General features: G+C 41.7%; 1 protein-coding gene across 2 annotated transcripts in view; it reads left to right on the top strand.

The window, feature by feature from the left end:
* Positions 1-20,390, top strand: part of LOC119446182 (ATP-dependent DNA/RNA helicase DHX36) — a 51,343-nt gene extending 30,953 nt beyond the window's left edge. The window contains exons 17-25 of one of the 2 annotated variants that reach the window (XM_037710543.2): positions 1,958-2,056; positions 3,107-3,280; positions 5,158-5,244; positions 6,339-6,416; positions 7,140-7,239; positions 12,455-12,536; positions 13,017-13,140; positions 18,335-18,475; positions 20,145-20,390. In XM_037710543.2, the coding sequence (XP_037566471.1) occupies positions 1,958-2,056; positions 3,107-3,280; positions 5,158-5,244; positions 6,339-6,416; positions 7,140-7,239; positions 12,455-12,536; positions 13,017-13,140; positions 18,335-18,475; positions 20,145-20,348 (1,089 nt within the window). In that variant the 3' untranslated portion in view covers positions 20,349-20,390. Of the gene's footprint in view, positions 1-1,957; positions 2,061-3,106; positions 3,281-5,157; positions 5,245-6,338; positions 6,417-7,139; positions 7,240-12,454; positions 12,537-13,016; positions 13,141-18,334; positions 18,476-20,144 lie in introns of both variants that reach the window. The other variant, XM_049663963.1, reaches the window with a different exon arrangement.
* The last annotated feature ends 1,493 nt before the right edge of the window (positions 20,391-21,883 follow it).

Below are 21,883 nucleotides of genomic sequence, written 5' to 3'. Positions count from 1 at the left end.
GGATGGTACCGATCGCAAAGGCCACGCTCATGGCCCCTGACATGTCGGCTTTGCCGCACGCCTGGCGACTGACTGCTATCTGTTTAGAATGCAGTTGGCTTTTTATTGCTTTTTATTCCCTCTGCAATGTACAACTGCACCTTGAGGGTATAATAAATACATAAATAATTATACCCTGCTACTTGAATGCGTTCTTGATGAATTAGATTATGTTTAGCAATTTCTTCGTAATTTTTAATTCTGTCAGAATACCTTTGGATGTGTGTGCTTATTGTGATGTAAATGTAGCACAGTACCAGTTTTCCATCATAGCATATTGGTCATTTGCCATAAATTGTTACTCTAACTAGATCTTACCAGAGGAGACACAATAAACTAGTGTATTCTTATATTTAACTTGTGCATTTAACTTGTGTATTTAACCTGTTGGCAAGTCCCACAAATGGGGGCAGCTTTACCTTAATTTTTTCATTTTTTAAGGTGGGTCTCTCAATAAAGACCTCGACTGACATGCATTGGTCCCATCATATGTGACATTCTCATAATTCTGCATAACTCGAAACGTTAGTATGCCGCTCTTAATTTGATTGTCTGTATAAGTTTACGTAAAAGCAAACTTTTACATAAGGTCACTATTTCCCAGGTTGAAAATATCTGGACGCTCTTTTTAAATGGGACTGTCTACGATCCGGAATGTGTCCTGAAATTGTAGCACTTATGGAAAGATCATGTCTCAATATGATATAAACAAGCAATGTTTTATTCCTTAAATAAGGAGCTATATTTATGAATATACCCAGAAAGTTTCAAATTACGTATGAGTCGATTGATATGCACAGGTGTAAAATTGTAACCAAGAAAGTGCTTGTTCCGTGTGACATGGTATAAACTAAGCACACCTTAGCCAATGCCAGAAATGCCTTGTTTTTCATCAAAACTTTTTGCACCTCTAATTTATAATTGTTTTGCGTGTAACTTAAGGAAGTTTATGCTGAAAAGTGGCGCTGCTTTTGCACAGTGCATCGTTACAACATCTACTTTATTTATGCTTATCACGCACATCATTGAATTGAACTCATTATTGCATTCCTGGAATTTCACAATTACTTCATATTTGTTTCTCTTTTCTCTCTGTGGCTCCCCATATCTGCATATTTAATTATAAGTTTTTCATATAACCTTTCACAATTTGAAGACATTTCTGAAGAAAATGTGTGAGATGTCACTTTTGTTAGAGTTCCATTTCTGCATTATGCTGTCTCTGTCAGTCATGTGTCTGACATCTGCAGATTTGCAACTGAAGGGTTTCTCGGATCAGAATATTATGTTTAATATTTTTAAACCTTTTTTCTGAAGAAACCGTTGCGAATTCGGATACATTTTATGATAATCTTTCGATCACGCCACACAAGTGGCGTGATCGATAAGGTCCTTAAAGATCGCTAAGGTCCTTTTAAAATAGATTGTCTAGTATAATGATATATATGCACAAATCATGTGCCTTCCAGAGAAATCCAAACAAATAAAATCTTATATACATTCATAAAGCTCGTGAAAACATCTTAAAGCACGCATGTTACTCATAAGTCACCGTGTGGTGTGTCCAGGATGTCTATAGATGAAACCTTAATTTGTCACAAAGGATTTCAAGGCAGCATGTTTTATACACATTTTTGTCTAGATTATCGAGTGCATTTGGGCTACTCTTTGGGCCAGAGATGTACAATTATTTTGGTGCTGCTTTAAGTTGGGGGAAAAAGCGGGTTTGACAATAAGTGCCATTGAAGTTCGTTGAAGGTATGGTTGAGCGTTCAAAGTTTTTACATTTTTAAAAATTGTCTGCAGTCACTTGTGTGTCTTATGTGCATCAAGTATGTGTATTTCCAACACTATCAGTTCACATACAACAAATTTAAGTGCCACTTGATGTTCAACCTGTATTTTTATAATTTTGCAGATACTGAAACTAGGAAGTGCAGAAGCTTTTCTACAAAAGGCAATAAATCCTCCCTCCTCTGAGGCATTACATCTTTCCCTTCAGTTCTTAATTACACTGGCAAGTATACTCCTCTTCAATCATCTTTTGCCAAATGCCTGTTTACCATAGGTGTTGTTTCTCTAATTTTTTACATTTCTACAGTAACTAAAATATATGCTACTTAAGTAAAGTGCAGAAGAGAATCGGCTGGTTGCGAAGCTGAGAAATATCAACCCAGAAAAGTTAGGCTTATACAAGTAATGAAATACATTTCTGTAAATAAGGAAGCCATTAAAGGAACAAAGCAAGTGTTAATACAGTGTAACAGGTATCACTGAACATGCACGTTTGCTTCCTGAGGAAATGCACTGTTTGGTGCACCCATTAAAAAGCAAACATTAAGTGCAGAAACCAAATATATCATTGCAAGCATTTTATTGCCACTTTATGCACTCTGTACCTGTCACTGAATAGTAGACATGATAAGATAATTTCAGGCTAAACAGCTTTTTGTCTAGTGGTGCAGACTTACGTGCGTAGCATCGACAGCTGTGTGTACAGGCAGGCTTGAATGAAACATGCACAGGGCAGGAAATATGTATGAAAGACTGTATTTTGACGTACCATTCAGTTTGTGTGTTACACTGACACTGTTCATTTACAGATGTACAGTTTTGTACAAAAACAGCACCTCATAATTTTAAGTGATAATTAAACATTGAAGGTGCTTTGTCTCCTGCTGCTACCATTTCATTCTGGCCTGCCTGCAAGTAGGGCACCAAATATTGTGAACCACATCTGCAGCAAAAAAAAAAAAAAATAAAAATTTCTTAACAGGCTATGCATGCGCACATTTCATCTGACAGATGTAGCCTAAAACACCGGCTGCAAGAGCTGTAATGGACAAATATGTTGCTGGCTGTGCACCTATAGACACTGACAAAATTCACTGAATCACAGTCTTTCACAGAATCTACAATCCGTAAACTTTTGTCTCCAACTGTGCATATGACTGTGCAGAAGAGAAGCTAGATGCTCAGGATTAGCCATTGAAATAATCATTACAAAGTTCATTCCACATCCCAAGGACGTGACAGTTGTTTGAAGCTCATGTTAATGCTTGTGCAGAAAGCTCTGAACGAAGATGAGACTTTGACTCCTCTGGGCTACCACTTGGCCAAGCTGCCTTTGGACCCTCAGACGGGCAAGATGATCATCATGGCATCCATCTTCTCCTGCCTTGACCCCATCCTCACTGTGGCTGCAAGCTTGAGCTTCAAGGATGCCTTTATGGTGCCGCTGGTGAGTTCAAGGCACTGCTTGTCAACAAGTATCTAAGGCAGGAGTAAAACACTAGAGCTTAGCACGCTGATGACTGACATAGTGTTTCGGTTCAATGAGATATCACGTGTAATGATCGATTCACTTAGCGTTGGGCTGTCAAATGTCTCCCTCAGCCTATGCAACACCAGCAATGAATGGCATGGGGCAAAGCCCATTAGAGGAAACGAGAGTGGGAATATGCTTTTTTTTATTTTTTTCATGTTGGCTCTCAGAGAAGGGCTAATGTGTGAGACTAACTGGGGAAATTAAGAAAAATGGAAAACCTGTCTATCGATTTTCTGTGAATTGGCCGCAACTTGACTTCTGTTTGTTTCAAGTCAGTTAATGTGACCTTGGTTTTAAAAAAAGATTGGTCGTTTTCAAAAAGCTTTTAAAGCATCCGTGCTTTCAAAGTCAGTCTGGTCGAATTTCGTTAATTTGATGGCATTGACAAAACTGATAGAATTATCTGGGTGACTGAATGAAACAAGAGGCAGAAAAATGTCGAAACACACCATTGGTTCATTTAGCAGTATTTGCATGATTGTAACATGCCCCGATATCGAATGTGCAACCACTTTTCATGGGTTCAAATGAGAAAACTAACGAAGAAATGACATTAGACCTCCTAAACAAAGCATAAATCTAATGCGCATAGATTCATTAGCAAGAAAAATGTAACATGCCTCCGATTATGTGAATAAGAACAAGATGAAACTGACTAAACTTACTTTCACAGGATAGAAATTTATTTACCCTCAATGTCCATCGTGATCGCTCTCAGACAGCACTTTATTGCTGTCTATGAACCACAACACATCGTCCTCCATTCAGTTGCGCATTCAATATTAAGCGTTTATCAAATGACTCCTCAACAATCACAAATGGGGGGAGGGGTGGCCCACACCTAGACTAACCAATTATAGCTAGTTCGTCCTGCGGTGCATGCAATTTTCTGAAACCCCAAAACACACGACATGACTTGTTGCCGCTAGCTTAGCATGTAAAAAAAACGTAACTTATGAATGAGCTTTTGTAATCAATGATTGAAACCAGTGTGTCATTGTCATGCTATGTAAGAACTTGTTCTGTTGCTATCTTGTGATGACAGTGGCGATGTCATGCTGACTAGGCTGGCTTTGACGGCAGGCTGTTGCAAATGCAGCTTTGGTTTCATATTCGATTACATCGCGCAGGCAGTTTCAGAACCAATTTTCTGAGGAAAAAAGGTGTGCATTAGAATCTGATAAGTACTGTAATCATTTGTTGTGAGCTACCAGTTCTGACTTGAAAATCTTCCTAGGGCAGGCTGTAAAGAGGCGTTTTCAGCAGGAGATGACATGTGTTCGCCTCATTCACTGGCCCCTAAGAGCAGCCAAGGCAGACACTGCTGCTGTTCGGATCAGGCACTTGCGTACTGATCAATCGAGTTTGAATTAATCAGTGAAGGCCAATTTCTGGATCAAAATAATGAAAGTTCAGGCATACAGAAATGTCCGGGTGCCAGCTGGAATTTTCGGTTGGGATCGAAATAACCGAAAAATTTTATTAACCGGAGTCAAAATAATGGAAGTCTATTGTACAGTTTTAATTAAGTTTTCATGTACTGTGAAGGTTATATTATTGGATGTTTAACACACAAAGTGTAACTGTAAACATGTGCGACTAACCGCCAGATGCTGCTGATGTGTGTTCTAACCTTTACCAACGTAAACTAACAAGACTTGACTGTCTGTACTGTATCATTGGCTAGACAGTATTCACTTGGAGGCTTGAGACGTTACTTTAGTGTATCGAGGCTTGAGCATAATGTGTTCAGATCGTTTCTATTTTTTTTTTTTTTGTCTCTTCACCAGGGAAAGGAGAGACTTGTGGATGAAGCAAAGAAGCGGTTCGCTGGAAACACCAAAAGTGACCACATCATGCTTGTCAATGTTTTTTCAGTGAGCACTTTGTTTTTACTTTTGCGGTGTCCTGTATTTCTTATTGTATGCAAGGCGCTCATGCATACCGTATTTACTTGATTGTAACGCGACCGTGATTGTAACGCGAGGGGTGACTTTTCATTCCGTCTATTAAGAAAAAATAAAACCACGAAAGTAACGCAAGGGGTGACTTTTTGTTGCGTCCAGCAAAAAAAAAAAAAAAAACGGTAAAGTAACGCGAGACCACCGGATGCCTGAAAAAGTCGCAGTTTCGCCCTAAAGGCGCAGCATCAATTGCGATAGCAAATTAGTAGAGAGCTATACGGAGTAAGGATAGTAGTTTTATTGGCTGCATAAACTTGGACACATTTGCTTACTAACTGAATGGTGGAATGGTGGAAGCATGGTGTCAGCGCGCACAAGCAAACATGAATAGATCACACTCGATGACCGCAGACAACCACTGTCGAAATGCTGGCATAAGCAAGTGCGCCAGCAGCAGCGAGCGAAGGCTCGTGTGGTCTATCGCTTCAACGGAAACTGAGCGGCGAAAGCACAGTGCATACAAAGGTCAAAGCCGTGTGGAGATCACTTTCAAGATACGGTGCGCACGACAGCCCTCATCCGCGCAAAGTAGAAGTACGCAGTTTCTGGCAGAGTAGAAGCCCCCTCCCTCCCGCGCTGCCTTCCCGCTTTCCTCCTTTTGCGTGGGAGATTGAGTCGCCAGTTCCCCTTGAGCCCGGTCGCAAGATACGCATTTGGTGCCGCAGCTAAACGTTGCCTCCCCTATCTCCCTCCCATCTCACCACGGCCTTTCACGCGACGGAGACATCATGTTTGCTCTCCGCTGTGCGTTCGCTCTCCATGAAAGTGCACGTCCCTCGCGCGCTTTCACTCACACATTTCACTCGTTGGTTAGAATTGGGTGCATCATTGCACTTTTTAGACAACTTAAGTTTCGGTATTCAATTGTAACGCAAGGATCGACTTCAGGTAGCAAAAATCTGGAAAAAAACTCGCGTTAGAATTGAGTAAATACGGTAATTGCAATGGTGTTTATTGTGAAAATCCAAGCTGATGAATGTGTATTTTTCTTGCTTTCTTCCTTATAGCAATGGGAAGAAGCGGTAAAGAAGCGTGATGGCAACGAATTCTGCTATGCAAACTTTCTCTCATGGAACACACTCAAGGTTAATGTTTTGTGTATTTATACCTTAAAGAAGTGCTGCCAAGCTTAATGAGGGTGGCGATATGGGCTTGTTGGTCGGTCATCATGGAATGGTATCTGGATTGCGCAGCATAACACGGACACAAGAAGAAACGAAGACGAAGATAAGTGCTTGTCTTCGTCTTCATTTCTTCTGGTGTCCGTGTTTTGCTGTGCTTATCCAGATACCATGCCAAGCTCAGTTCACGAAAGGCTGCATGTGCACAACGGTGTAAAAGACTAATAGGAGGCAAAACATCTCCAACGTCCAGGTAATTAATACCTTGGCACTAGACACAGCATTACGAGGAATTAAGCTTTAGCTCAAGGCCAACTCTCATTTCCCTTTTTAAGTACACTTAAAATGTAGAAATGCTCACATGAGACAACTACCAGACTGATTCGAGTAAAATTTGTTGCATTTGAGAGAGGAAGTTGAATTCTCTTCATAAAAATTGCCAAAAATTGGTAAGTTAGAAAAAATAAAGAAGCACGAAGTTTACAAATCCTTAACTCTGCACCAAGAACAGATATCACAGTTCTGGAAACTGCATCTTATCTGTGTGAGCATCTCAAGCGGACAAATTTGATATGAGGAGTTTTCAGCTTATATGAATCTTCTTTATTTAAGATTGTTGCCAACTTTTATCTTTTTGTTTCAATTACATATTTCAAATTTATATTCCCTCAAAACTATATTTTTCAGATGTTGTCAAATATGCGGCAGCAGTTTGCCGAGTACTTGCACGAGTTGAACTTCATAGGTTCACAGGACATCAAAGCCCGAGAGTTCAACCAAAATTCAGGTATGATAACCGTTGCTTTTTTTTTTTGTTCATAAGTGAGGTACAAGCAGGAACTGAAACTTTTATGTGAACATTGAAATGTTCACTGCATTATACCTTTAAGGACAAAAGCTAGAAATTGAAGTATGAAGGCTGATGCATGTATGCTTAAATTTTGTAGAAGTGCTCACAAGGGTGAGCTGTGGCAAATAAGGTGTGGAAAAGCAGTTTAAAAAAAGTGGATGCACAATATGGATGGGTAAATTTCTCAGAAGCAGGAAACTAGGGTTTTTGATGGTTGACAAGAAGACGGTCATTTGGTGATGGCGAACAAGACGTGTTCAAGGAGAAAACTGATTCTTTTAGAAGAAACCTCAAGTGAGTCAGCTATTACATAGATCAAGGCTATGAGTGGCGTGCACTATAGTTTTGTTATTTTTTTCTCTCCTTGAACTTCTATCCTTAGGGGTTCTGACAAGCACCATGTACTTTTCAGTAGGTACAAATGCAACAACCTCTCTATGTTACTGTGTTGACCGTCGACAATTACGTAGTGTGTCCAGAAAGTATGCGACTATTTTAAGTTTCTTATAAGTTTAAGCCTTATGCTAATCATTTCAGCGACATGATCATTATCATGAATAATGAGAAATGAGTACTATGTATATACTTTTTGCCACGCATGTGACAGAAGATGGCTACATCATCTAGGCAGATTGCAAACACCTTAAGTGAAACGGCAGCTTTAAATTCGTCAGCATGCTCAATTGGCCTCCTCCTGGTACAAAGTGTTTCACTGCCATCCAACTTTCTCCTGGGTGGCTGGTTGAAGAAACAAGTATTATGTAGATCGAAGCAGTACTTCCTGAATACCTACTGTGGTGGCTACGGCATTCTGATGCTGAGTGTGTGGTTGTGGGTTAAATTCGTGGCTGTGGCAGACGCATTCCAATGGAGATGGATTGCAATATCTCCTGCTTAAATTTAGGCATAGGTCAGCAAAACAACGGAACTCACTCAGACTCATCACAAATTATATTTTTTGCTTAATGGTCACTCGGACTCGACTCATAAATTTTTACTCAGGCAGGCTCACTCGCACTTAGATTTGCCAAAATTCTACTCATCTGGGCTCAGTCAGACTCACTCACCAGAATCAGACTCGGCAGATCCACTTAGACCACAAGCCCTCACTCACTCTTAACTTCTTGTAAATTGACACATCAGATATTAAAGGACCTTCATACTAGGCTAATTCATAGCACATGCAGAGGGATTTCTAGCGCCAAACAGTTAGGAAAAATTTGAGCAAGGGTCTCTAGAATCTCGATGATATATAGAACCTCTTGTGATGACGGGAAAATTCATATCATCCGAATTTTGTATAACCCAAGAACGTAAGAAAGTTGGGAACTTGGGAGGACGCAGCAGTGAAATGGATAACAAATCAGGAAAATCAGATTTGTTTCCCATAATCTTAAGACTTTCTTTTATCTCATGGTGAAATATTTGGAAGAAATACCGAGAAAATTAGAAACAGAAGAGAGACAGGAAGAGGGGGGGGGGGCGGTCGAAGTGTGCTGCATCATGGCACCATGAGTCTAGACTGGGCGGTGTCTACTTGTATTGCCGTGCCCTCGTTCAAGGGCAAGGGGAGGGTGTGCAGATGTGACAAGAAGCGAGACGACAATGCGAACGACGGCCACGTAGTCCCTTGCTCAATCTTGTTTTTATGCACTCGTGCACTTTACACTGTGCACAGCTTCGTGTTGCCGCCATTGCTGCAACTTGTGTTTTTTTATGTAACACATTCGAAAGGAACCAAATCACCATGATAAGCATAAGTGCAAACATTTTTCAATATAATGTGCAATTTATGAAGGGATTGGGCAGATATGAGGAATTCCTTAGTGTATAAGACAGTTTATAAATTAAAATTTCTGAATACTTATGTCCGCATGTAATGTGCGTAGCCTACATGTCTCGTTACCTTGATAGCAGCATAGTCAATTTTCCCCCCCACTAGTTGTCAGCGAACTGTAGCATATATGAAGCAGAAGCAGTGTGAGTGAGTGAGTGAATAAACTTTATTGTAAAATAAATTATTCAGCTGGCCTCATGCGAGGCTTATCTATGGTCGGGGCTCCTATTTCAGGGCTCCGCTGGCTTCCGCAAGCTTGTTAGCTCTTTTGACCAGGAGGATCTGGTCCTCTAGGTCTGAGCTGGCCAGCAGTGCCTCCCACTGATCTCTATTTGGATTTGGTATGTGAGGTTCGATGTTGTGTGATGTACACTCCCATGTTATGTGGTACAGGGTTGGTGTTGACCCGCACCATGGGCATATGTCTCTAAAGGCTGAGGGGTGTATCTTATGTAGTTTATGTAAGCTGACGAAGGTGCCTGTCTGTAGCCTACGCAGATTGGTGGCCTCTTCAGTCTTTAGTTTTCTGTGGGGCGGTGGGTAGAGCATACGATTCCCTCTATAGTAGTTTAATATAGTCGAGTAATCGAAATCGATGGGCGTTAGGTCAGTGTGAATCGACATTGTGCTACATAATACCGAACAAGTGCCTCCTCCTACTAAAGAGATAACTCTACCAAAATATGCAGGGCCCTTCTTCAATTCCTCCCCAATATTCAAGATGGCAGTAAAGTTTCCTTCCTCCCAAGACTTCCAGGCAGACAATTCTTCAAAGCATCTTCGTCTCCATCCGGTGACACTTTGTACTCAGGGAGGCCAAGTTAGGAATACATCGGTTTATTAGGACAAAGTGGTGGACAAGTGGTAGGACTAGTGGGGGCCGATTATCAGCCTGCTTGCTTCCGCCTTCTCATGTCTACACACTCATTTAAGTGCCCTTGCGAATTGGGGCGGTACCTTTATTTTAGGTCTCCTCGCTCATATTCTACCAATCAATTCTTTTCTATGTAGGCGCGACCATCAACAATTCACACGGTAATTTACAACACCATGCTTTGGGCCAGTAGCAGATCAAGAAGGTGGCATTTGATATTTCGCTCAGTCTGGCTGCTTTAAATAGAAACAATTAACGAAACGATACTCCTGAATGAAAAACAAGAGCAGTTAGTGCCAAAACCCACTTTCTTTTTACGCAGCTGCACGGTACCTTGCTCTGTTAAGGGTAGTCGAAAAAGTTGGAAGCATGCACGCTGTGCCTCGGGGATGACTTGTATAAATGGACGAGCATTGTAATGCATTTGGATGCACGAAACACGTGTTGAAACATGACACATAGAAAAAGCAGATCTCGCATGCCAATTGCCACAACAGTTACCACGCATGCACTCAGAAGATGACAGTGCTTATTCATGGCTGCAATGTGACGGTTTTGAGAATACACGCTGCTGCAGTTGGTTTTAATACAGTGTAGACCGCTTATAACGTAAGTCGCCGGAGTCGCGAATATCTGCACTATAAGCGGTACCGCACTAAAACCAAAACAACTATTTTGTTGCGATAATGGACACTCCAGGCGCATTTCTGTCGTCGCTGTCACCGTGCTCTAGGTTCCGTATTCGCTTACTAAATAAATTAACAAGCACGGTGTCACTGCACGCACAAGCAAACATAACACATCTCGCTCGTTGACTGCGGAAACGAACTGTCAAAACGCTCGAGTGACGAAGCGCGGTGAGCGAATTGACCTTCGTGCTATCATGCCTCTCGCTTCAACTGCGACCTATGAGCGGCGAAAACACGGCGCGCGGCGGACTTTCCCCGTGCACAGATTGCTTTCAAGATAGGGCCAAGGTGATCGTATCGCCGGAGTGGATCGTCGCAGATTACGTCCTCTTTCGGTCCACTGAAACCGTTCCGCATTGCTTTGCTGGCGAAAATCCTCTCCTTCTGTTTGTGCCAGTCCCGAAGGCAAGTTTCAGATTCTCTGAATGTCCGTGATGCGGCCCAATTTCCGCCCGTCTTCGCACACATGATCACTTTCCTTTTAAATGCAGCATCATGATGAACTCGGTACTTCATGCTGATAGAGCAGACGCAGAGAACGGGGGAGACAGATGGTAGACTATTGCCTAAGCACGTGTACTGCAGCACATGGAGGAAGCTATGGTAGCTATGCTCTAGAGTGGCTAGGCTCGACGCGCGTGCGAGGCAGCCATTTTGAAATGCCGACGGCTATATGGTAATGCAGATTTAGGGTCGTACTCGATTCTAACGCGCACGCAATTTTCAGACCAGTTTTTTTCTGAAAAAAGTCCGCGTTAGATTCGAGTAAATACAGTATTTGTGGCTTGAGGGGAACGTTTGCTGTCTAGGTTGACTGGTGAACTTCCAGGCAGCTGCACTGTAGCCGGTATTTCGTGTCCCGAAACTGCACTATAAGCGATACGCGTATACATAGAGTGCTATGGGAAAATGAACGAGAGTCCGAAAAGACCGTATTATATCCGGTCCTGCACTATAAGCGGTTACGTTATTAGTGGTCTATGCTGTATTTCACTCCTCGAGAGCACTATTCTTTTTGCTCATCGTGTACCCTGGAATGCATGTTTTGGGGTAGTATACCTAGTTATGCCAACAAGCTTCCTTTTTTTCTTTTTACAGCTTGTTTTTCAGTCACCTGGCCTAGTTATCGTTCAAATGGCATAGGTAAAACGGGAAGGATGGAAAATTACCGAGTCGTGTTCATGGTTTAAAAGAAAAGTAAAAAGTGACGGTTCAATAAGACTTGTGAAATCAGCCTAAGTTTGAAAAACAACGTAAACTGTCCAGCTTTTAAATTGCTGTTTTATTTTTACTCGCAATACGTTCACGTATTGCTCTCTCGTCGTCGACATTCTGCTGCCGTGCCGCAGCAAAATCTGAGTCTCTCTCCTCTCATGTTTCCATCTGCTCAAACGCCAAGCCGATGCATCAGCTTGTAGAGGGGCTTCAAGCAAGCTGCGGTGAAGTTCTGCTGGAACGTTGAAGAAAGACGCGCACAGGACCTTTGGCGCATAGGTCGGCAAAATAAGCGGAACTCGCTCACACACATACTTACGAAATATTTTTGCTTAGGGCTCACTCGGACTAGACTCACCAAAATTCTATTCAGCATTACCACTTTGACTCAGACTCAAAAGTATTACTCATACCACAATGGAAAAATGTGCCTGTAATTTCTTTTTATTATTGGAAGTTTAATATAAGCACCAACTTTGCAGACACCCTCTAGCTGGAATCTAGGCCATGACCTGAATTTATATGGTTTTCATGCAGATAACTTGAAAGTCTTGCAAGCTGTCATCTGCGCTGGTCTGTACCCAAATGTTGCCAAGGGACAGTTTGCCAAGAATAAAAGGTTGGTAAAGGTGTCTAAAACTTTTGGTAGCCTTTTGCGCTTTATTGAATGTTTGGGCTATTGAAAATGCAAATTGGAGGAAGACTGAGCATAGGTAGATTTCCACCTAAACCACTGTCGCGTAGGATGTCACATTAATGTGGCTGTTCTCAGATAGCTATGCTTTGCTCATGCAGGCTGTCAGTGCATTCACGACAAATTTTTTTCAATGTATGATTTCTGCATAACAAGTATTAAGTAATTTGTTGGCATAAACCAAGACATGGAAGCTATATATTCTTTTCTATTGTAGTAGCTTGGTAACACTTAAAAGTTATGCTGTGAAGAACAAATGGATATTACGCTATTATATCTCCCAACAGCTAAGATTCTCTTAACCATTGTCTCGATGGGCTAAGTATATATACATTTTCTGAACAGAATTTGACACTTTCTTTCGAAAATCTGCAAATATTAAGTGTTGCACTTTTGCTTTTACAGACTTGTGAGGTGCTCCACAAAGACTGACGCGAAGGCCGCACTACACCCAAAGTCTGTGAATGTATCTGAATGCGGCTTTGACACTCAGTGGTTTGTGTATTATACCAAAATTCGGTCTACAAAGGTAAGTACCCCATGGCTGTTGTACAGTGACATGCATGCCCTCATCTTGAATGGCAGCAGTAACTTGCTCACATTAAACAACATTCCTCGTCCATTAAGTTGTTTTACTGGCTGTCATGAACAGTTGTTACTTATTTTACAGCACATTATCCTCATGTGTTTTAAACTTTAGGGGGTATTTTATGGTACACTATGTGGACTTACTTGATGTTTATATATGTGTAGCAGCAGCAGTACCACGGTTTTAGCAAAACAGCAAAGGTGTACGAAAGTATCAGACATGTTGCTGATTTTCCACCTGAGAACATACTGCTCACTTTTTGAAAATATTTGTAATCTCAGCACGTCCCCACCATTTCGTGTGTAGCGAAAATTTAATGTGAAGCGAATTCTGCAGTGCGAAATCAGATCTGGATGTAGAACACATGTATTTTTTTTTTGTGTTTATTTTCCCTTTCATATGTGGCTTTGTGCAATAATTGAGTCAAGGCCAGAAACCAGGCAAACCAATCCTTGCCTTTGTCCTCAGCTTTACTGCACTGTTAGTAAACATCATGAAACTTGCAGAAGTGGAATGACTGTTTCTTTCTAGAGTTATAGCTCTTGTAGGCACATGTACGGCATTTATCACTGGATAAATGTTTGAAAGAGGGCAAAGTTCGAAGTTTTTTATTCATGCGAGTGCATGCTGTTTCTACTACAAATAGTATGATGTTTGTGAAATGACTGTTTTACTGCCTATGTTTTACTAGCAGTACCCGTGTGCAGGGGCGTTCCTTAAATATACTTGACCTGGTGTTTGTTAGCGACCATCTTCTCTGTGATAAAGCTAGTGTTGAGTTAATAGATGGCATATCGGACCACAAGACAGTATTTTGTTTCATTCTGGTGCGTGACCTTATAAAGCCCTCTGAATCAGTTTTAACTTTTCTCGATTTCAAGAATGCTGATGATATTAGTCGAGTCGACCACCTGTCAAACGAGTTTAGTTCGTTTGAGCAGCTTGCTAGCTATCCCGATGCTGATATCGAATTGTTGTGGCAGAAGTTTAAAGAAGTGTCGCATTGCATGTCTTACTACATACCAACCAAAACAAAGAAAACAAAAAAAATTCAGTCTATGGATAAATCGCGACATTATTATTGCAAAACGCAAAGAAAATCTTCTAAACGAACACCAAATCTTTTGACTAGAAAGAACCTTGCGGAAGCTATCAGTTCAATGAGGTCTAATATAACCGCAGCTAAAAATCATTACTATTATTTCACATTACCTCATTTTTTAAATGATGCACCACAAAAATTTTGCAACTACTTAAATCCTAAGAATCGGAAAGACAGTGCAATTTCCCCCAAAGAAACTAGAGACAGAGCTAACTTATTTATTAATTACTTTAACTCAATTTCACTATAGACAACGACATCTCACTGCACGTTGAGATTCGTAGTGCCAACTACATAGAACCTCTTTACATAGACGAATCAGGTATCTTTAACCTTTTACTAAAAATAAACGTCAAGAAGCAACCAGGGCCTGATACTATACCGAATGAGTTTCTCACCCGCTATGCCGAATGGGTAACCAAATATCTGCATATAATCTTCAACGTATCATTAACATCATGTTCCTTGCCAAATGAGTGGAAAATGGCATAGGTGATACCAATTCACAAATCGGGCAGTGAAGCTGATGTTGCAAACTATCGCCCAATATCATTAGCAAGCACAATATGCAAATTACTCGAGCACATCATTCTTAAACATATCACTACTTACCTTAAAAAAGAACACATTTTGTCACTATCTCAGCATGGGTTTCGTAAAGGTCTTTCCACAGTTACACAATTAACTGAACTAATACATGATATCTCCTTGGCCCTCGACCAACAAAAGCAGGTCGACTTTATCTCACTTGACTTTTCTAAAGCATTTCACCGGGTATCACATCAAAAACTAATAAAAATATTGCAGGTGACAATAGGTAAAGGACCAGTTACAGACTGGATTAGCTCGTACCTAACCAACCGGACACAGCTTATAAACATAAATCAGCAAAAAATCCAAAGTACACAAGATTTTAACTGTGGGTGGCATATAAGTGATTTTCAAGTAATGTTAAAAATTTATTCAAGTCATTACAACTAATTATCATCATCATCAGCCTATATTTATGTCCACTGCAGGACGAAGGCCTCTCCCTGCGATCTCCAATTACCCCTGTCTTGCGCTAGCGTATTCCAACTTGCACCTGCGAATTTCCTAACCTCATCATCCCACCTGACTTTCTGCCGTCCTCGACTGCGCTTCCCTTCTCTTGGTATCCATTCCGTAACCCTAATGGTCCACCGGTCATCCATCCTACGCATTACATGGCCTGCCTAGCTCCATTTCTTCCACTTAATGTCAACTAGAATATCGTCTACCCCCGTTTGTTCTCTGATCCACACCGCTCTCTTCCTGTCTCTTAACATTACTCCTAAGATTTTTCGTTCCATCGCTCTTTGTGCGGTCCTTAACTTGTTCTCGAGCTTCTTTGTTAACCTCCAAGTTTCTGCCCCATATGTTAGCACCTGTAGAATGCAATGATTGTACACTTTTCTTTTCAACGACAGTGGTAAGCTCCCAGTCAGGATTTGGCAATGCCTGCCATATGCACTCCAACCCAATTTTATTCTGTAAATTTCTTTCTCATGATCAGGGTCCCCTGTGAGTAATTGACCTAGATAAACATATTCCTTTACAGACTCTAGAGGCTGACTGGCGATCCTGAATTCTTGTTCCCTTGCCAGGCTATTGAACATTATCTTTGTCTTCTGCATATTCATCTTCAACCCAATTCTTGCACTTTCTCGATGAAGGTCCTCAATCATTTGTTGTAATTCCTCTCCATTGTTGCTCAATAGGACAATGTCATCTGCAAACCGAAGGTTGCTGAGATATTCGCCGTCGACCCTCACTCCTAATCCTTCCCAGTCTAAGAGCTTGAATACTTCTTCTAAGCATGCAGTGAATAGCATTGGAGAGATTGTGTCTCCTTGCCTGACCCCTTTCTTGATAGGTATCTTTCTACTTTTCTTGTGGAGAACCAAGGTAGCTGTGGAATCCTTGTAGATATTTCCTAAGATATTCACGTATGCCTCCTCTACTCCTTGATTACGCAATGCCTCTATGACTGCTGGTATCTCTACTGAATCGAATGCCTTTTCATAATCTATGAAAGCCATATAGAGAGGTTGATTGTACTCCGCAGATTTCTCGATTACCTGATTGATGGCATGGATATGGTCCATCGTAGAATATCCCTTCCTGAAGCCAGCCTGTTCTCTTGGTTGACTGAAGTCAAGTTTTGTCCTGATTCTATTGGAAATTATCTTGGTGAATATTTTATACAATACAACTAATTATACATTCAGGTAAACCATTCCATTCTCTAATTGCCTGAGGCCAGGTAATTAGTATTAGTACCGCAGGGCAGGGTCTTGGCTCCTATTTTATTCCTAATTTTTATTAACGATCTACCCTCATCCATCAGAACCAACATAAGGTTTTCACCGATGATTGCATCATTTATAAAGAAATAAACTCTCCTTCCATTCGTATTGTCCTCAACAATGCCTTAATATCAGTTTCAGAATGGTGCGCAAAATGGCAGATGACCTTAAATGTAAGAAAATCAGCCTTGCTAAGAATAACACATATACAAAACATATGTTTTTTCTACACCATTGGTGACACGCAACTAAATATGGCGAAGCAGCACAAGTACCTTGGATTAGTTATTACAAATGACTTTAGGTGGGAAGCACACGCAAATTATGTTACGTCGTCCACCTTAAAGAGATTTTTCTTCCTTAAAAGGCAACTTCGATCTGCACCACCTAAAACAAAGCTCTTAGCCTACAATACCTTTATTTGACCTATACTAGAATATGCAAACATAGTTTGGTTCTCGGCCCCAAATAATTTAGTTAAAAAAACTGGAAGGTGTGCAAAGAAAAGCCGTAAGGTTTGTCTACAATAAATGCGATTTATTCAATTCACCCTCAGAGCTAATTGAAAGATCTGGGCTCTTAATATCAAGTAATTGTGCTAAATTCGCACGCCAGAAAAATCTGTTCCAACCTCTTCATAAACGGTTTAAGATCGACAGTTCAAAGTTTATATCCAAGTCTGAAACTAGACAATCATGCCACAAACGTCAACTAACCTTACAAGACGAATACACACAAACTTTTCAACACAAACTTTTTAAAATATTCTTTCTTTCCGCAGGCAATTAGAGAATGGAATGGATTACCCAAATGTATAATTGGTTGTAACGACTTGAATAAATTTTTAACATTACTTGAAAATCACTTATGTGCCACCCACAGTTAAAATCTTGCGTACTTTTCTTATGTACTAGCGTAATTCTTGGTACTTTACAGAATTCGATGATTATGTGCTGCATGTCTCTTTGTAATGTTTTTACCATATGACTTGGTTGCTCGAGCCCAAATAACATTGTATAAAATCTGCAACTGCATATTGACACTTTCTTTATCTGTAATTATTTTTCTTTCTCGTTTTGTTTTGCCCTCCTGCAATAGCAGTATGTAATAAATAAAATAAATAAATTTACATAGTTATGGAAGTGAGGCCTTTGTATGTAATAATATCTGTGGCTTGCACAGCTTTCTTCATTTGGCAGGCCTTGCATGGCTAAAAGATCTTTTCCCCACCTTTGCCATCTATTATGGCTTCCGAAATGCTTTGGCTTCCTGGCTGATAAATACATAAATTTCTTTCTTCATTATGCCGTCTTTTGTGATTCCTCCTTATATTTTTGTCACTAAGGAGTCAGGTTCACAATGCCTCATGCAGCACTTTTGTGGCACGAACAGGGTCAAACGTGCAGTGCTATGCTGGTTCTTCCACATGCCAGACTCGCAAAAAATATTAACATTATGTATATTTATGTGGCCTTTTATATAGTATTGCAGTAGTATTACGAGTGGTATAGCACTGTGCTATGCTTGGCATTTTCATTGCAGCTTCATGCAATGTGCTCACCCTGGCTGAGAATGCCAAGCATAAAGGCACTGGTAGCTGAACATGTGCATACAACGAATTGATTGGGAGCGCATGTTTGGCTGCTGCTACGAGAGTTTTCATGCATTGTGCGGAATTTCAGAAATTTTTATTTTTCCTTTTCAGACATTCCTGCACGATGTCACTCCAGTCTATCCCATTCCACTTCTGCTCTTTGGAGGCTTTTTCAGGCACAGCGGGGACACTATCACGCTTGATGACTGGATCACTCTTCAGTGCGATGATAATCTTGCAGAACTCGTCCAGGTATGTGCTCTGCAGTGCACTGAAGCTTCTTTGCAAATTTTAATTAATGGCAAAGTTACCGCAAAGGCATAAGAACATTGTTATGAGTAGTAGTACCTTTTGTTTTATAAAAACGTAGGGTCCTTGCATATGCCTTAGCATTAGTATTCCTTGTTTGCTTCACTGACCTCTCAAATCGCGGCAAACTTTCCAATCAAGAGTCGCACTCTCACCGGTACACCACCAATGGCACGACCATCCATCTATTCGTAGGTGCAGAAATGCTGAAGTTATGTCTTGCATGGTTTCATATGGCTGCAAAGACAACAGTCAACATGATCAATCATCTCTGTGCCTTGTCTAGCTCACAGCACAACTGCAGCCATAAGGCACAATGAGTTGGTGCAGCAGGGATTAGAGTTGACTAACATGTGCACATGCACAGTTGAAGGCCAACTGAAATAAAATATTGGACTGCATAAAAAGCCTCGTGCAAGATAATGTAGACATAGAGGAAACTCCGTGCAAAATTTGACGTTTAAAATATGAGGGTGGGGCGTCACGAAGAATTTTAAAAAATTGCCGCTCTTGATACTGAAACAGAAAAAAAAAACACCAGCATTTCTGCTCACTGGAAGTGACGAATGACCTAACGTGTGGCACCTCGGCATGACCTTCACAATATCAGAGGCCACGCTGCTACATAACGTAGATAGCGCGGCCGCTACGGGATGCCGCGATGAACCTTGGGTGAGATGCTCATACCATGTTGTGTTCTGATTGGTCTCTGTAGTTCTCCAGGCATATCTATGGAGTTAGCTTGAGCGCTCGCAGCAAGCTGAAAAAAATCGGGCGCGGCATGCTTATACAGTTATAAATATATAAACAAATACATACAATACAGTTAAACCTCGATATGACGAAGTCGATAAAATTGGCAGTTTGCTTCGTTCTATTGAAAATCAACCTGTTATGCAAATAAGTACAGTTGCCGATATTAATGGTTCGTTAAATGGAAGGGGCTGCAAAATTTTCCAAATTACAGGGCAATCGGAAAATGCAAATCTGAATGAAAAAAAGACTCATTTTGATGAATTTGAGAGTTGGCGACGATAGGTACGGCTTCATGCCGTGTCGACAATATCTTCACATCGGCATTACGAAGCGAAGCCAGCCATGCTTTCGCGTCTACTCCGGCCCCCACGGTTCCCATGAGCCGCAGTTGGTCGCAGTGGGACGACGCTATCATGAAAAGTGCCGGCAGTCGGGAGCAAATGCTTCATCTGCCTCTAGCTTCAGCGCATCTCCGAAACTCGGGATTACACAATCTCCAGTACTAAATGCGCGGGAAGACAGTGCACATGATGCCATGCTATCTTGGCACGCCCACTCTTTGCATACGTGGCAGATTACTTCTAAAACATGGAGCGCACGGACTGCGTATGTACTCAGATGCGCTGTAAACCATGCACAGCTAGGCAGCGCTATAAAAAGGAGACGCCGGTTGGCTAGCGTCTCCTTTTTAAGCTGGTTAAGCTTGAGCTGAACATTGGAAAATGTCTTCAGTGAAGCCTGACAGAAAAGTCCGGTTTCACAAGAGGCATTTCTGTTGATATTGCGAGAATCCTTGATATAGTGGGGGCAGTGAAACTTGCTGTTTATTTATATATATTTTTATTCTAATGCACAGGACTTGCGGCAAGAGTTTGATCGCATTCTTGAAAAGAAAATCGGTGCACCTGGGCTGCTGGCAGGAACCATATCAGCCAACCAGCGACGGCTACTTGCTGCCATCATCCGAGTCTTGTCAACAGAGACTGCTTTTGTGCCTGAGATGCCAGATAATGCTTTTGATGAGGATGACATGGATGTTCAGGTTATCGATAAAACGTAGATTAGAGATTCTGCAATAACAATAAAAATTGTGTACAGTGTGTTACCTGTTCATGTGCCCTGTCACCCTGTGTTCTTCCATTACATTTTTAACGTGATAGCGTTGGGGGCCCCGTGTCGCAGAAAATCCGGTGTCGGTGTCGGCTTCGGAGTAAGCATCGGCGTCCGTGGCATCCGTGGCGGAGAAATTCATCCCGAACCACACCGACCACACGCCCTACGCGTGGCGCAAGGCGTTAGTGAACAAAAATTGAATTTCTCAAAGTAAAATTTGTCAGAAAAAAAAGCAGGCAAGTTTGCACTCAGTCGTGCAAAGCTTAGGTACAGCGAAAGTGTCAATCCTCAAGTCTTACTGGCTGCTACCACTAGGTATTAACTTGGTTGCTGCTAGGTCTTAACTTGGTTTAACTTAACTACGCGTGTAGGGAAAGTATTCTCGAGCCATCATTTTCGGAGGTACCTTCCCTTTTGCGACATTTCGCTTGACTAGCGCTGGACGCGTCGGTGCCTACGAGCAACAGCTTTCCTGGCATGCCACAAACGCAGGCAGGCAGGAGTTGTGTCTGTGTCGGGCGAAGCGAGAGCGCACCTGGGCCGGCGGTTACTATAGGCAACGCGAGGTGACGTCATCGCGAGCGTTGATCGCGAGTACGTCATCGCTTTGGCGCATGCGCGGCTAGACAACGTGGGCGGTGTCGGCACCAGCTCTGCGCGTTGCCTCGGTGCTGCTACAATTTCTTTATCTCGCTCTCATTTTCTCTTTCCCTCTCCCGTGCATTGCGTGCATGCTCTCCTTCCCTCTCCTTAACGTCTCATGTCAAGGCAACATGTGCACGGCACGTAGAGGAGGCGAGGCACACGCCGCTCCGTGAGGTGGTTGCTAGGCAACGCAGTGACGTCATAGCTCGGCGAGGTTTTGCAACAGCAGGCGCCACTTTTTAAGGTTAGCTAGAACGCCTTCGCTGTTAAAATCGTAAAGTGCAACTTATCTACAACCGACAGACATGATAGCGTCGGATTGTAATTTGAATATACGAGAAAAAAGCTTGATAAGCAGCCAGGGATCTTTGAATGCTATCGCGTTCCACTCTTAGGCGAAGCTTAAGCGTCCTCCAGTTCTGATGGTGCGCGGCTCAAGCAAGCAACGCTCATGCAACATATATATTTTTTTCACATTAGGTAGTTTTAGTACAGAGTGCAGCATCGAATGCAAGGACTTTAGGTCCATAGTTTACGAGTTCTTGCAGTTCAAGTTAGCGCTTGTTAATGCGAAGCTTTTTTTTTTTTTAGCTTCAACTTTCCTGCTGCGGCTGCTGGTTGGTGGCTGTTTTAGCCGAATGGCTCAATACAGTACGGCACTCCTATCATTATACCATTGGCGTAGCCAGGGGAGGTCGAAACACCCCCGCCCTCGGAATATTCTGATGAGTACCCCTCCCCCCTTTCCCTCGGACCATAAAGTTTCAGGAAGTGGGCTCCGAAAGAGTGACATAGATAAAAGGGAAAGCTTGAATGTGAAAGCAAGGCGAGGGCTAG

Source organism: Dermacentor silvarum, chromosome 3 (assembly GCF_013339745.2).
Source record: "Dermacentor silvarum isolate Dsil-2018 chromosome 3, BIME_Dsil_1.4, whole genome shotgun sequence".
NCBI lineage: Eukaryota > Metazoa > Arthropoda > Arachnida > Ixodida > Ixodidae > Dermacentor > Dermacentor silvarum.
This window is presented reverse-complemented; position numbering and strand designations above follow the sequence as displayed.